General features: G+C 44.9%; 1 protein-coding gene across 1 annotated transcript in view; it reads left to right on the forward strand.

Moving 5' to 3' along the window:
• LOC121275664 (CUB domain-containing protein 1-like) overlaps positions 1-15,252 on the forward strand; it is a 76,954-nt gene that overhangs the window by 16,041 nt on the left and 45,661 nt on the right. The window contains exons 2-3 of the mRNA XM_041183179.1: positions 9,272-9,484; positions 10,266-10,616. Coding sequence (XP_041039113.1) covers positions 9,272-9,484; positions 10,266-10,616 — 564 coding nt within the window. The remainder of the gene's footprint in view (positions 1-9,271; positions 9,485-10,265; positions 10,617-15,252) is intronic.

Consider the following 15,252-nt stretch of genomic DNA (forward strand, 5'->3'; position numbering starts at 1 on the left):
TCCTGTTCTATCGTTGTCCTTTTCCATAATTACGTTAAAACTAACTGAGTTATGATCACTGTTACCAAATGATCTCACACTGTCACTCCTTCCACTTGCCCAGCTTCATTTTCTATTCTACATCATGGCATTCAAAAGGGAATTAGACAGCTCCCTGAAGGAGAAAATAATTGCCAAGTTATGAGGAAAGGGCAGGGAAGTGGGACTAGCTGGATTGCTCTTGGAGAGAGTCAACAATGGTCCAAAAAAATGGCTTTCTGAAATCTGACCCCTCGTTTGTCAGTTATAAACTACTAAAGCAATCTTCCTTCTTCCTATTGGAATCAGCAAGGCCCATCGAGGGCAGTAATCAGTTTAACCTCTGTGTTCTCTTCCTCTCCCAGTGGAACAGGTATCATCCCTCTTACCAGCAGGTAGATAAGGAAGTTGAAGCCAGTCTGTTGTATACATAGTTGCCATTTTTGAGGTGGGTATGTGTGTATTATTAATGCAAATAGATTGTTAATGCAAAGTCCAAATCCTTCAGTGGAACCAGCTGCCAGCAACCCAACTGCATTCAGTCACAGATCCAAATTTAGAGATCATATTACCAGCACTAAGTCTTTGGTGTAATGTTGGGTTGTTTGCATTATTGCAATCATTCTGTTACAGGATGTCTTATTATTAAATAAAACATTTAATAATGCCATGTGTGCATTAGGGCGACAATATACTGAAGCTGACCTTTTAGAGAATGCATTCTTCCCCTCCCCCTCAAATAAAGTGATGTGATAATTTATTTATTCATTAATGTACAGCTGTGATCACAGTTTCCTTCGTACCTGAGGGCATTCGTGTGATTTTATTTTTAAAAAGCACAATTAACATGACATCTTTCAATGAGACTGCTGACTTTTCAATTCGCGTGTCAAGTTTGTCAGTGTCTCACAGGAAAAGTCATTTCCTCCACTCCGGGGATTGGAGGTTCCCAGGTATAAACCAATCAGAACAGTTGGAAGACCTAACTGGTGGCTATCAGAACTAATCAGATCACTTGTGTTAATGGTGTGTCAACTGTGTTGTTAAGTTACGTACGTGAAGGAGATTGTTTAATTCGGTACTTAGAGTGCTTGTAAAGAAAAGACATCCATGGCTATGTTCGCAGCTGGATGCCCTTGAAGAGGGAGCACGCAGTGCCCACTGGCATACTTCAGGCTTTCCGTGACCAGTGGGCACCTCGGGGACTGGAGTGCATTATCAGCCCTCAAAACTACATTCTCATTTAATTATGTAAGGTTCCTTTAAACTTTCTTTTAGTTACAGCACACTTTAAAGAATTACTAATTGGTTGAATTAGCTTTTCTTTATCAGTTAATTAGTTTTTGTTTCCACCAGAGTATAAAGGGAGCCTGCTGGGACACTGAGCTAGTGGGTAGGAAATAGACATATATGTAACGCTGCATTCTGTAAATAAATTACTGTCAAGAAAAGTATTAGTGTCTAGTTTCATACTTCACCAACTGACTTGGGATTGATATAATGGCCTGGAAGGAGAATTGAAGGTGGAGCCAATTTTTCTCCATGGCCTGAATTTTACCTTTGGCGGGTGCGCGCAATCGGTGGGTCCAGGAGTGGCCGGGAAACAGTCTGCTGATCGCAATCGGCCCCCAACCGTGAATTCACGCTGGCTGGCCAATTAACGGCCAGCAAATGAATCCATTGAAGAGTGAGCCCACCCTCTGGCTATTTATTAACCGCTTTGGGGCAAACCACAGATGAGTGATTGTTTCTGCCCATTTGACCCTGATGGTGGAGTTCAGGAACCCACAGGGACAATCCTGTCCCAGGCCAACATTTAAGAATGGGTCAGATGGATGGTTGTAGGAAAAGAGATTAAAGGGATATGGGAACAGGTTGGCCCCGTTGGTTGAGGACTGTCTGACATTGCATGAATGGCCTGTTTCCCTGTTGTATTTTTATTCAGCACCTTGGGACATTTTATGATGTTAAGGTTTACTAAGCTAATACCTAGAATGGGTGGGTTGTCTTATGAGGAAAGGTTAGACAGGCTAGGCTTTTATCTGCTGGAGTTTAGAAGAGTAAGAGACGACTTGACTGAAACATATAAGATCCTGAGGAGCCTTAACAGAGTCGATGTGAACAAGTTTTTGGTCATCTGACCTAATAACTCCTCTTATGGTTCGGTGCCATACTTTGTTCTATGACACTCCCATGAAGTGCCTTGAGATGTTTCATAATGTTAAAGGTGCTCTACAAATATAAGTTGTTGTTGTTTATCCACAGACACTGGGTTAGATTCTATATGTATTCCAGTGCCAACTGTTTTCTCACCATCTCACTTCACCCCTCCACTGCCTCTGCTCTGTCAGGCTGCTTGTCTGATATCCAATCTCTCTGTAGCCAAAGGCTGAACATTAGGAAGACTAAAGCCATTGCTTTTGGCCTCTGCCTGGGTTGCTGGACCCTTGCTCTGACCTTCTTCCCTCTCCTCCTGCCATCGTCTTAAGGCTGAGTCGTTTGTCCGTATAAACTGTTTGACCAAGAGCTGTGTTTCCACCCACGTATCCTCTCCAGCAGCGTGTTTGTCAATTTTCACTTCCATAATGTCGCCCATCTCTATCCTTCCTTAGACCATCTGCCACTGATGGCCCTTTGCCAGGTTTGGGAACTGCAAAGCTCCCTTGGCTAGCTCCCCAACTTGCCCATTCCACAAAATTCAATTAAACCAAAGCTCTGCTGCCAGCATTATATCCACACCAAATTTGCTTCTTCCATCACATCAACCTTTGCTAACCTCTCTTGGCTCCCAATGCACTAATGCCTCAGTTCAATTTCCAATCCTTGTGTTTAACTTCCTCCCTGGTTTGGCTCCACCCAATCTCTGCAAACTCCTCAATTCCTCCAGTCCATCTTCCCCTTGCTTCTCATTCTGGCCTCATGAGCATCCTCCCCACTGTCAGTGCTTGTGCCCTCAGTTGCCTGTACCCTGCTGCCTGGAATTGCCTCCCTATGTTCTAATCTTCAGCCTTAAGGCATTCCTTAAACCCAGCTTTTTGGCAAAGCTTTTGGTCGTTCCCTGTAATCTCTTCTGTTTTGGCTTGGTAACCACGCCCCCCCCCCATCACGTCTGTGAAATGCTTAGTGATATCCTGATTAAAGGTGCTGAACAAATGCTTATGACAGCGAATGACCTTCTAGAACTTGACACATCCATCTGATGGTGACCCACCCCCCGCAACCACCCCCCCCCCCCCCCCCCCCCCCCCCAACCCCGCTCAGTTAAGAACTCGTGAGAAAGACCACAGGGCAGGAATTTTCCTGCCTGCTTCAGGATCCCACCATTGTGCTCAAATGGGGTCACAAGCCCGCACTGTGGGGGCAAAATTCACCCGCCAGTGATTTTCCATGGATTGGCCAATTAATGGCCAGAGGGCAGGTCCGGCAGCCAATTAAGGATGGCAGGTGGACCTCTCGAAGCCAATAGGAGGCCTTCCAACACTGAGGGAGTGGCGGGCTGCCTTTTTCAGTTAAGTGAGAGACAGGGTGCATCAAGATGGAGACCAGGCCACCATTGTGGAGGGGGCCCCTCTCACAGGGCGACCTGTGCCTACAGCTGAAGCCTGGCAGGCAGGAAGGACCCCTAATGCTGCCTGGAGTATTGGTGCCCCCCAGTTTTCCGCTGGGAAGCCACCTCCAGGCAGCTAAGCTGTCCCCCTACGCCATCGGGGGGTCTGGAGGCTGACTGGAAAACACCAGCTGGCCTCCAGCAATAGGCCTTGATGAGGTGGAAGGGCTGCCCACCATTTTGGACAGGGTAGCCCTTTCACCAACCCACTGCCCCACCCAGCCTGCCTCCAGGAAAATGCCCCGGGGTGGGGATGGGGCTGGGGACCTGTCACGCTGACCTCTGTGCCCACTCCATCAGGGCTTATAAATTCAGCCCCGCATCACCAAAAACACGTCATGCTCTTGAGTCCAACACCAAAGCGTCACCCAGGTTATGTAAGAGAGATGGTGGTATAGCGATAATGTCACTGGGATGGTAATCCAGAGGCTGAGGCTAATGCCCTGGGCATGGAGTCAAATCCTATCATGGCAACTGGTAGAATTTCAAATTTGATTGATAAATCTGGAATGTGAGGTTGGTCTCTGTAATGGTGATCATGAAACAAGCATCGATTAAAGCCCAACTTGTTCGCTAACGTCCTTTAGGGAAGGAAATCTGCCGTCCTTACCTGGTCTGGGCCTACTTGTGACTCCAGATCCACAGCAACGTGGTTGACTCTTAAATGCCCTCTGAAATGGCCGAGCCAGCCACTCAGTTCAAGGGCAGTTAGAGATGGGCAACAAATGCTGGCCTTGCCAGCGACACCCACATCCTATGAAAGAGTAAAGCAAAAATGTAGACAAATCCTGGAGTGTGGCTCCAAACCCCAACCTCTCTTCTGAGGCCCGATTGCTGCCAAGTTGGCCAAAAGACTGAGGAGGTTTCTCACCATAAATTTACTCCATTTTTGATTTGGAGCAATTGTAGAGCTTTATACTCTTTTTTTTAGTAAAACAAAAATCCATTAATTGAACAAAAAAATCAATAAATCAGAGGGGGTGACAGCCCCTGGTAGGACCCTGTAACTAAAACAAAAACGTCAAAAGAAACTTAAACCAATTGAACCAAAATGTCATTGCCTGGGGTGATGATGCACCCCCAGCCCCTTGTGGTGCCCACTGGTCGTGGAAGTCCTGGAGCATACAGGTGGACTCCGCGCACTCCCTCTCCAGGGCCACCCGGCTGCGAATATGGCCGCGGCAGAGGGGCAGACAGTCAGGCCGGATGACCCACTTGACCAGCCACTGCCTGGACCTGTTGATGGGCCACCCCGACCAGGCCCAGGAGCTGTGGAGCTCTACGTAGGTGCAGGATCCGTCAGAACCGAGAACGGCACGATCATTTTACATCGGCGGTGTTAAATGAAAAGGCACTGTTAATTGGAGTTTTCATCAAAGTCGGAGCCTGGGTCGCTCAGCCACATCAAATAAGTTGTTTCAGGACAAGTTCTAGATTTAATTGCATCACAGTGTTTTTTGTGGACAAGAAGCTGCAAGAATGTTCAGTTAATTGACTATTAGAGCTTCAGTTGTGCACTCCTAATGTTATCAGCTGTGCCTGGCAATTTGAAACATCACTTCCCAACTGCAGTTAATTGGTTGAAAAGTGACAGTGAATCTATGGCTGAAAGTGATTTCCGTCTCTGTGGAACTGCAACAAGGGGGTGATGTATTGTATGAAACCTAATATTGATGGTCTTGACCATTGGTGAAAAATTATTACCGGCAAACGCATTTAGTTAGCTAACATCTGCGTGGATTGCAAAAAGCTGTTGCTTCATCTATAAGATTAAAGGAACATTTCTGAGTCCTGAGGGATAGGCTTGCGGTTTTGCAGATAGCTCTACGTGCTGTAATCCTTGCATATGATTGCGTACATTTATTGGGGTTACACAGGACAATATGGTACAGTAACAGGCCATTCAGCCCATTCAGTCCATATTGGCATTTATGCTCCACTCGAGCCTCAGCTAAATCTACTATCATACTCTGTTGTGATGTAACAATTCTGTGCTTCCCTTCTCCCACATAGGCTTGTCTAGCTTCCCCTTAACTGTATCTATACTATTTGCTTCAAGCACACCCTGTAGCAGCGAGTTCCACATTCTCACCACCCCCTGGGAAAAGAGGTTTCTCTTGAATCCCCTATTGGATTTCTTGGTGAATGTCCTATCCTGTTTTTTTTTAAATATTCATTCATGGAATGTGGGCATCACTAACATGGCCAGCATTTATTGCCCATCCCTAATTGCCCATTATCTGCCTGGTGTGCTAGGCCATTTCAGAGGGCAGCTGAAAGTCAACCACATTGCTGTGGGTCTGGAGTCACACATAGGCCAGACCGGGTAAGGGTGACAGATTTCCTTTCAAAGATTTGAGTGAGCCAGATCAGTTTTTATGTTATAAGATCATAAGAACATATGAAATTGGAGCAGGAGTAGGCCATTTGGCCCCTCGAGCCTGCTCCACCACTCGTGGCTGATCCAATTATGGCCTTAACTCCACTTAGCTTGCAGCCCCCAAAAGCCCTTGACTTTTCTATAGATCACAAACCTGTCTAACTCAGTCTTGAATATTTGCAATGGACCCAGCCTCCACTCCTCTCTAGGTAGAGAATTCAAAAACCTAATGACCCTCTGAGAGATGAAATTCCACCTCTTCTCTGTCTGAAATGGGAGACCCCTAATTTTTAAACTGTGTCCCCTAGTCCTAGACTCCTCCCCCTCCCACCCACCCACGAGGAGAAACATCCTTTCAGCACCCACCCTGTCGAATTCCCCTCAGGATCTTGTATGTTTCGATAAGGTCGCCTCTCATTCTCCTTAGCTCCAATGGATGCAGGCCCAGACTGTCCAACCTTTCCTCAAAAGACAACCCCTTCAACCCAGGAATCAACTTCCCTGAACCATCTGTTAATCAGTAGTTCCTTTTACTGTTGCTATTTTATAATTCTATATTATTGTGTTTAATGAACTGATTTTAAATTCTGTGGTCGCCGTGATGGAATTTGACACCCAGGGGATTTGCAGAGACTGGTGCCTCATCTAGGAGAGCGATAGAAGAAAAACGGGGAGTGAATGACGGTGAAGAAGATTCAAAAATGTGGCAAGTCCTGTTGTGTGTGTGTATGTGTAGCAGAGTAAAACACATGCTCAAAGGCAGGCAGCCATTGTTGAACAACTTTATTTACACCTCCCCAACAGAGAGGGCAGCATAACCAAGTAGTCGACTATTTACAATATATTACAAGTGTCCATAATGGATCCTTAGTGCATTGGTGAGAGCATACCAAGAGTACTGTGTGCAGTTTGGGTCACCTTACTTGCATTGCAGGCAGCTCAATGAAGGTCCACTAGGCTGTTTCCTGGTGTGAGGGGTTTTTCTTATGAGGAAAGATTGAGCAGTTTGGGCTTATACTCTTTAGAGTTTAAAAGAATTGGATGATCTTATAGAGACATGTAAGATTGCGAGTGGGGTTTGGCAAGGTTGATGCTGAGTGGATGTTTCCCCTCATGGAGGGATCTAGGACTAGTGGGCACAGACTCAAAATAAGGGACCTCCCATTTAAGATGGAGATGAGGATGAATATCTTCTCTGAGCTTGTTAGTCTTTGGAATTCTCTTCCCCAGCACATGCTGGGGGCTGGGTCATTGAGTATATTCAAGGTGGAGTTAGACAGATTTTTGATGACCAAGGAAGTTGAGGGTTAGGCGGGATAAAGTTAACGCTACATCAGACCAGCCTTGATCTTATTGATAGATGGAACAGGCTCGAGGGGCCGAATGGCCTACTCCTATTCTATGTTCTCATCGTAGCCACTGGTATATGCACAAAGGGGGGCCCACTGGCTGCCTATTCTGATTTTCTCCTCGTTTTTATCCCTCTCTCAACCGCCTTGAAGACTCTTCCCTCTGCCAGATGAAAGTGGTGGATTTCAACTGTGAAACCAAATCTCATCACTTAGGCATTGCATACTGTTGATTGCATTATCACCCCTGTTTTGAGAGCCGCTTAATAATTCACCATATTGTCATATGAAGAGAACACTTAAATCTATTCAATTTAGTGGCATAGTAATCACATAGACTTAATACAGATTTGCATTCTACAGATCTTCATTGGCTTTTTTCATCTTTTTTTTAAAATCTCCTTGCCCAAGGCTACAGACATCCTCGATATTATTGTTATTAATGTCACCCAGTGACTCGTTGACTAAAGTTTGATTTTCCACCTCTTCCCTTTCCTTCTCACCTGATGAGAGGGCTTCCCTTGGGTGTGCTGGCTCACCTGAGGTCGGGGAGGATCCCAGTGCACATTTTAAATTGGAGTCACGGGTAAGGGTGGCAGATTTCCATCCCTAAAGGGCACTAGTGAACCAGAAGTCATTACTAGACTAGTTTTATGTTCCAGATTTCCGGCTGCTGTGGTGGGATTTGAACCCAAGTTCCCAGAGCATTAGGCTGGGCCTCTGGATTACCTGTCCAGTGGCATTACCGCTGCACCACCATCTCCCCCTGTGTCGTGATCCAGTGCCACAAAGAGCAACAGTTATTAATTGCCTGGGCGTCAACTGTTCTTTGTGGGTCGCAGTTCAACATTTCTACCATCATATGTGTGAAAAAGTATTTCTTAACCTCTCTCCAGAATGACCTGGCTCTGATTTCCAGTTTATGTTGCCTTATCCTAAACAGAAGAAAAACATTTCTCTCAACCTACCCTACCAATTCCTTTCAAAATCCATAATTAAACCACCCCTTAACCATTTATATTCCAGTGAATGCAAGCCTAGCTGAGGTTGTGGGATTTGGGTAATGGACAGTCATGGCATCTGTCCTTCAGAACCTTTCGACTCCGCCATGTCTTTCTCTGTCAGTGCAGAAGATTTGCAAATTAGGTGGGAGAGGAGTGGTGTAAATGAAATTGCACAAATTTTCTTCTTTAAAGAGAAAAAAAAAGACTTGCATTTATATAGCACCTGTCATGCACACTGAACTCAAAATACTTTATCACCAATGAAGTATTTTTGAAGTGTAACCAATGTCTTAATGCAGGAAATGCTGCAGCCAATTTGCACACAGCAAGCTCCCACAAACAGCAATAATCCATATAATCTGTTGATTGAGGAATAAATATTGTCCAGGGCACCGGAGAGAGCACCCCTTGCTCTTCTTCGAAATAGTGCCACAAGATTTTTTAACGTCTACCCATGAAGGTAGACAGGGCCCTTTGTCTCAACCAAAAGACAACATCTCTGACAGTGCAGCAATCCCTCAGTCCTGCACTGGAGTGTCAGCCTAGATTTTTGTGCTCGTGTTTCTGGAGTGGGACTTGAACCCACAGCCTTCTGATTTAGAGGCAAGAGCGCTACAAACTAAGCCATGGCTGACAAATACTGAAAGCTGCTGAAATTTCATTTTTAACCCTGTTCAGAAATGAAGAAGTAGTTGCAAAATTTTTCTAAGGAGCACAGGAAGGTCTTTCTCTTCCATCCACCCTGCTTAGTGAAACTTAGCGAATCTTATTTCAACAGGTTTCCTATTTTACTTCATCCCATTTGCATAGGAAATCTCCCCCTTTTAACTGGGAAAGTTACATAGTATTTCATACAATGTGTATAGAAAATATTGGTTTGAATGTTTTTGTATTTGATTTGCTTCACGAATAGGCTGTGAGATGACTTCAGTCACTGCTGACGACGGTATGACAATAAACATCAAGCAAGTGCCTGGGAGCTTGGAGGCTTCTGATTGTGAAATATGCATCAATGAAGGGGAGTGTTACAAGGACCACAAGCTGAATCCAGGCGAGGTTTCCCAGTTTGACTTCAACTGCATTGACCCTGAAAACAGCTTTGTTATCGAAGTTCAAAAAGAAGTTGGTGAGATACTGGCCTTTGTCTTTCGCCGCATCGACTGTTGTTGAAGGGTCCTGTCCTGTCCACAAAACTTCCTCTTCTCTCTTCCTTGGGTAGAATTCAGAGGAACCCGAGCCCTCCTGTCACCTTCCCTGGTTCGCAAACTGGGGTATGTGGACCCTGTGGCGGTGGGGCGGGGGGTGGTGTGTGTGTGTGTGTGTGGTGGGGGGGGAGTGGAAGCCCATGGAAATGTTCCAGGGGTTCTGTGAAATAATGTGGGTAGTGCTTACCGCATAGGACCAGCCCAGGAGGGGGGTGGGGGCCACGCTTGAAGGAACACTGTGAAAATCGTCTAATAGACCCCCAAAGTGAGTGGTGGACACCAGCCTGGTTCAAGAGAGGGGAGATTTTTAAATATTCAATATCACTTTGAACTGAAAGGCAAGTTTTTTTTCCAGGATATACAGATATTATGAGTGCTGTATAGTATTATAATGTAGATGGTGGGGGTACATTATTAGTAATCCATTTGAAAAGGGGTCCCTCAACCAGAAAGTTTTCCGAACCACTGGCCTAGCCGCCTGTGTGCTTGAAGTTTGAACAGTGACTGTCAATAAGAATGTGGGCGCATCTCTCCTGTTGTCCCTGGCCAATGTCCCTGTGCCTGCAGGTTCTTTCTGAGGGGGCCTCTCGATGGCAAATCAGAAGCTGCCAGCTCCTGGCCGCCACCTGCACCAATTAGGCCACAATTCAGCAAAAATTGAGCATATACATTCCACGCTAATTTATTTTGTTCTTCCCGCAGGTGAAGATGCTGACCCTGAAGAGGCTGTGCGTCTGCCGGAGTTGCCAAACCTCAACAGGACGTACATCTGGAACATTGGCGTGCCCTACAAAGTTGGCGTGCACATGAGTTTTGTTGGAAATCACTTGCAGCAGATAGACTCGGCCGCCTGTCCAGATTCTTTTACATACACGATTACAGGCCACCTACGCCACGAGGCTACCAGTGCCGTCCTTATAGGCTACTTTTGCAAGAATGGCACCATCTCTAACTTGAAGGCCCAAGGCAAAACACTGATAGAGCTGAAGGTCCCCTGGTATGAGACGGTAGTGGATCCAGGATTTGAGCTGACCTTTGTACCCCCCATTGGAAGTATGTGTTTTATTTGCTAATCTTCAAGAATAATTTTCCATTTACAAAGGTTCAATTTTTAACCAGTGTGTTTTCTCCCTCTTTGTTCACGCTGGAGTGTGTTGATGATATATTTGAGAGAATTGGGGCCTTATTTTGACTTCAAGTGCCTTGTGTAAAATGGGCATCTGTTCTACATCCTCATTTCCAATGAAGTCAACGTGACTTCCCTCTAAAGTATGAAACCAGGAAACTGTGTCAGGAAACTGTAGAGGGCTATATAGAGGCTGGGTGAATGCAAAAGAACACAGTAAATAGAATTTAATTTAGCAAAGCATGAAGTTATCCACTTTGATAGGAAAAGTAAAAAACATTTTTTTTTTGAATGGTAACAGATCGGAAAATATTTGCATTCAGAGGGACCCGGGAATCCTTTGCATGAACCACAGAAAGGTAACGTTCAGATACAATAAGCAATTAGGAAGGCAAATGGTATGTTAGCTTTTATTAAAGGGAACTGGGCTATAATGTCAGCATTACAATTATGTAGGGCGTTGGTGAGGCCACCCGTGGAGCTGTGTGCACAGTTGTGGTCTTCAGATCTTAGGAAGGACGTACCTGCCCTCTAGAGAATGCAGCAAATGTTCATTAAACTGACTGCTGAGATGAGGGGATAGTCTTAAAGGAGAGATTGAGTAGATTAGGTCCATACGACCTCAAATGAAGAATGAGAGGTGATCTAATTGAAAGGTATAAATTATTTTAAGGGGTTCGACAGGGTAGATGCTGAGAAAATGTTTCTCCTGGCTGGGGAATCTAGAAGACAGGGTCACAATAAGGCGTTCAGCCATTTAGGACTAGGATGAAGAGAAATTTCTTCACTCAAATAATTGTGAATCTCTCCCCCACTAAGGGCTGTGGATACTCAGTTGTTGAGTATATTCAAGACGAAGGCCAATAGATTTTTGGACTCTTGTGGCAATGAAGGGATATGGAGATGGTGCAGGAAGGTGGAGTTGAAGTAGGAGATCATCAATGATGGAGCAGGCTCAAGGGGCCGAATGGCCTACTCCAGCTCCTACTTCATATGTCATTATTTGTTGGAATAAAGTCCAGGGGGTGGTGGGGTGCATGCAAATGATAAATAATGTTTTTGGAACATTGCTGTGACTTTACCCAAATCAGAGTGTCAGCTTATGGGATAATTCACCCACACGTGGAGCTTGTATGTTTAGGGGCCTAGTGTGAACATGGCCATGTCGTACTATATGAGGTTGCTTCCAGAAGTCATTCAGACTTCTGCTTTTAATCTGTTGGTGGGATGTGGACAATACTTGAAAAGTTGCTACTGATTGTTGATGCCTAATTTTGCCAAGGGCTTTGAGTCAACCACATTGTAGAGTCACATGTAGTTGGGGGTGGCAGGACTTCGGTGAATGCTTTAGTCGGCTTTTACAAGAAGCAATCAGCTGCCTTGATCATTTCTGGTGCTAGCCCACATGTTACCAGAGTTATTGAGCTCACTCTGGTATTATTTTTGGGTTACAACAAAGTGCATTTATATAGCATCTCTAATAGGCGCTTCACTATAGAGCACACAAGAAAATGTTCCAGTAATAGCTGTAAATTGGGAGGAGAGAGGAAATTGGTGAAATTACAATCACTAGGGAAGTGGTGCTATGCAAACTGATGGAGCTGCGGGCTGACAAGTCTCCGGGTCCTGGTGGACTTCATCCTAGGATCTTAAAAGAGGTGGCTTTTTAAAATTTTATTTATTCATGGGATGTGGGCGTTGCTGGCTAGGCCAGCATTTATTACCCACCCCTTTTGCCCTTGTTTAGAGGGCATTTAAGAGTCAACCGCATTGCTGTGTGGGTTGTGGGGTTGGAGAAGATTTTTTTTTTTCTTTATTCTTTCAGGAGATGCGGGCATCTCAGGCAAGACCCACATTTGTTGCCCATCCCTAATTGCCCTTGAACTGAGGGCAGTTAAGAGTCAACCACATTGCTGTGGCTCTGGAGTCATATGAAGGTCAGCAGATTTCCTTCCCTAAAGGACAATAGTGAACCGGGTGAGTTTTTATAACAATTGGCAATGGTTTCATGTCATCATTAGACTTTTAATTCCAGATTTTTATTGAATTCAAATTCCACCATCTGCCATAGTGGGATTCGAACCCAGGTTCCCCAAAACCTTACCCTGGGTCTCTGGATTACCAGTCCACTACTACAATACCACTACGCCACCACCTTTCCTAATGAGGTAGTAGATACATTGGTGTTAATTTTCCAAAATTTGCTAGATTCTGGAAATGTTCCATCAGACTGGAAAGTAGCACATATAACCCCGCTATTCAAGAAGAGAAGGAGGCAGAAAATGGGAAACTGTAGGCCAGTTAGCTTGATGTTTGTCATGGGGAAGGTGTTCGATTCGATCGTTAAGGAGGTTATAGCTGGGCACTTAGAGAAACTCAAGGTAATTGGGAAGAGTCAGCATGGTTTGGTGAAAGGGAAATCATGTTTAACCAATTTATTGGAGTTCTTTGAAGGAGTAATATGTGCTGTGGATAAAGGGGAGCCTGTAGACGTGCTATATTTGGATTTCCAGAAGGCATTTGATAAGGTGCCACATCAAAAGTTATTGTGGAAAATAAAAGCTCATGGTATAGGGTAACATGGATATGGATAAAAGGATTGGCTGGCTGGCAGAAACCTGAGTATGCATAAATGGGTCTTTTTCGGATTGGCAGGATGTGATGAGTGTAGTCCACAGGCATCTGTGCTGGGGCCTCAACTTTTTACAATTTATTTCAATGTTTTTGATGAGGGGAGTGAAGGCATGGTAGCTAAAGTTACAGATGACACAAAGATAGGTAGGAAAGTATATTGTGAAGAGGACATGAGGTTGCAGATGGATATAGATAAGTTCAGTGAGTGGGCAAACATCTGGCAAATGGAGCATAATGTCAGAAAATGTGAAGTTGTACACTTTGGCAGGAAGAATAAAAAAGCAGAGAGTTACTTAAATGGAGAATGACTGCAGAATTCTGAGGTGCAGAGGGATCTAGGTGTTCCAGTGCATGAGTCACAAAAGGTTAGTCTGCAGGTACAGCAAGTAATTAAGAAGGCTAATGGAATGTTATCCTTTGTTACGAGAGGAATTGAACATAAAAGTAAGGATGTTATCTTTCAGTTATACAGGGCATTGGTGAGACTGCATTTCAGATATTGTGTGCAGTTTTGGTTTCCTTATTTAAGGAAGGATGTAAATGCGTTGGAGGTGGTTCAGAGGTGGTTTACTGGATTGATACCTGGAATGAGTGGGTTGTCTTATGAGGAAAGGTTGAACAGACTGGGCTTGTTTCCACTTGAGTTTAGAAGAGTGAGGGGTATTGACAAAGCAGACGTGGAAAGGATGTTTCTTCTTGAGTGAGTCCAGAACTGGGAGGCACTGTATTAAAATTAGGGATCACCCTTTTAGGACAGAAATGAGGAGAATTTTTTTCTGAGGGCTGTGCAACTTTGGAACTCTGCCTCAGAACGCAGTGAAGGCGGGGTCATTGAATATTCTTGAGGCGGAGCTAGATAGATTCTGGCTAGGCAAGGGAATCAAAGGTTACAGGGCGTAGATGAGAATGTGGATTTCGAAACACAAACACGTCAGCTATGATCTTATTGAATGTTGGAGCAGGCTCAAGGGGCCAAATGGCCTACTTCTCCTATTTCTTATGTTCGTATTAGCAATCAAAATTTGACACCAATCCACATAAGATATTAGGACAGATGGCCAAAAGCTTGGCCAGAGGTTGGTATTTTGGGAGCATCTTAAAAGAGGGAAGAGAATCAGGAGGTTTAAGGAAGGAATTCTAGAATTCTGGAGCTTAGGGCTCAGGCAGCTAAAAGGATGGCTCCAATGGTGAAGCAATGGTGAAGAATGGTGTAGGAGGGTTGATCAGTAAGTTCGTGGATGACACGAAAATTGGTGGGGTGGTAAATAGTGAGGAGGATTGCCTTAGATTACAGGAGGATATAGACGGGCTGGTCAGATGGGCTGATCAGTGGCAAATGGAATTTAATCCAGATAAGTGTGAGGTGATGCACTTGGGCAGGACAAACAAGGCACATGAATACACGATGAATGGTAGGACCCTGGGGAGTACCGAGGATCAGAGGGACCTTGGTGTGCATGTCCACCAGTCCCTTAAGGTAGCAGGACAGGTACCAAAGGTGGTTAAAAAGGCATACGGGATACTTACCTTTATTAGCCGAGGCATAGAATATTAGAGCAGGGAGGTTATGCTGGAACTGTATAAAACGCTAGTTATGTCACAGCTAGAGTATTGCGTGCAGTTCTGGAATCCGCATTATAGGAAGGATGTGATTGCACTAGAGAGGGTGCAGAGGAGATTTACCAGGATGTTGCCTGGGCTGGAGAGTTTAGTTATGAGGAGAGATTGGATAGACTGGGGTTATTTTCCCTGGAGTAGAGTAGATTGAGGGGGGACATGATTGAGGTGTATAAAATTATGAGGGGCATAGATAGGGTAGACAGGAAGGAGCTTTTCCCCTTGGTGGAGGGATCAATAACCAGGGGGCATAGATTTAAGGTAAGGGGCAGGAGGTTTAGAGGGGATGTGAGGAAGAATTTTTTCACCCAG

The sequence above is a fragment of the Carcharodon carcharias genome, chromosome 3, assembly GCF_017639515.1.
Source record: "Carcharodon carcharias isolate sCarCar2 chromosome 3, sCarCar2.pri, whole genome shotgun sequence".
NCBI classification, from domain to species: Eukaryota; Metazoa; Chordata; class Chondrichthyes; order Lamniformes; family Lamnidae; genus Carcharodon; species Carcharodon carcharias.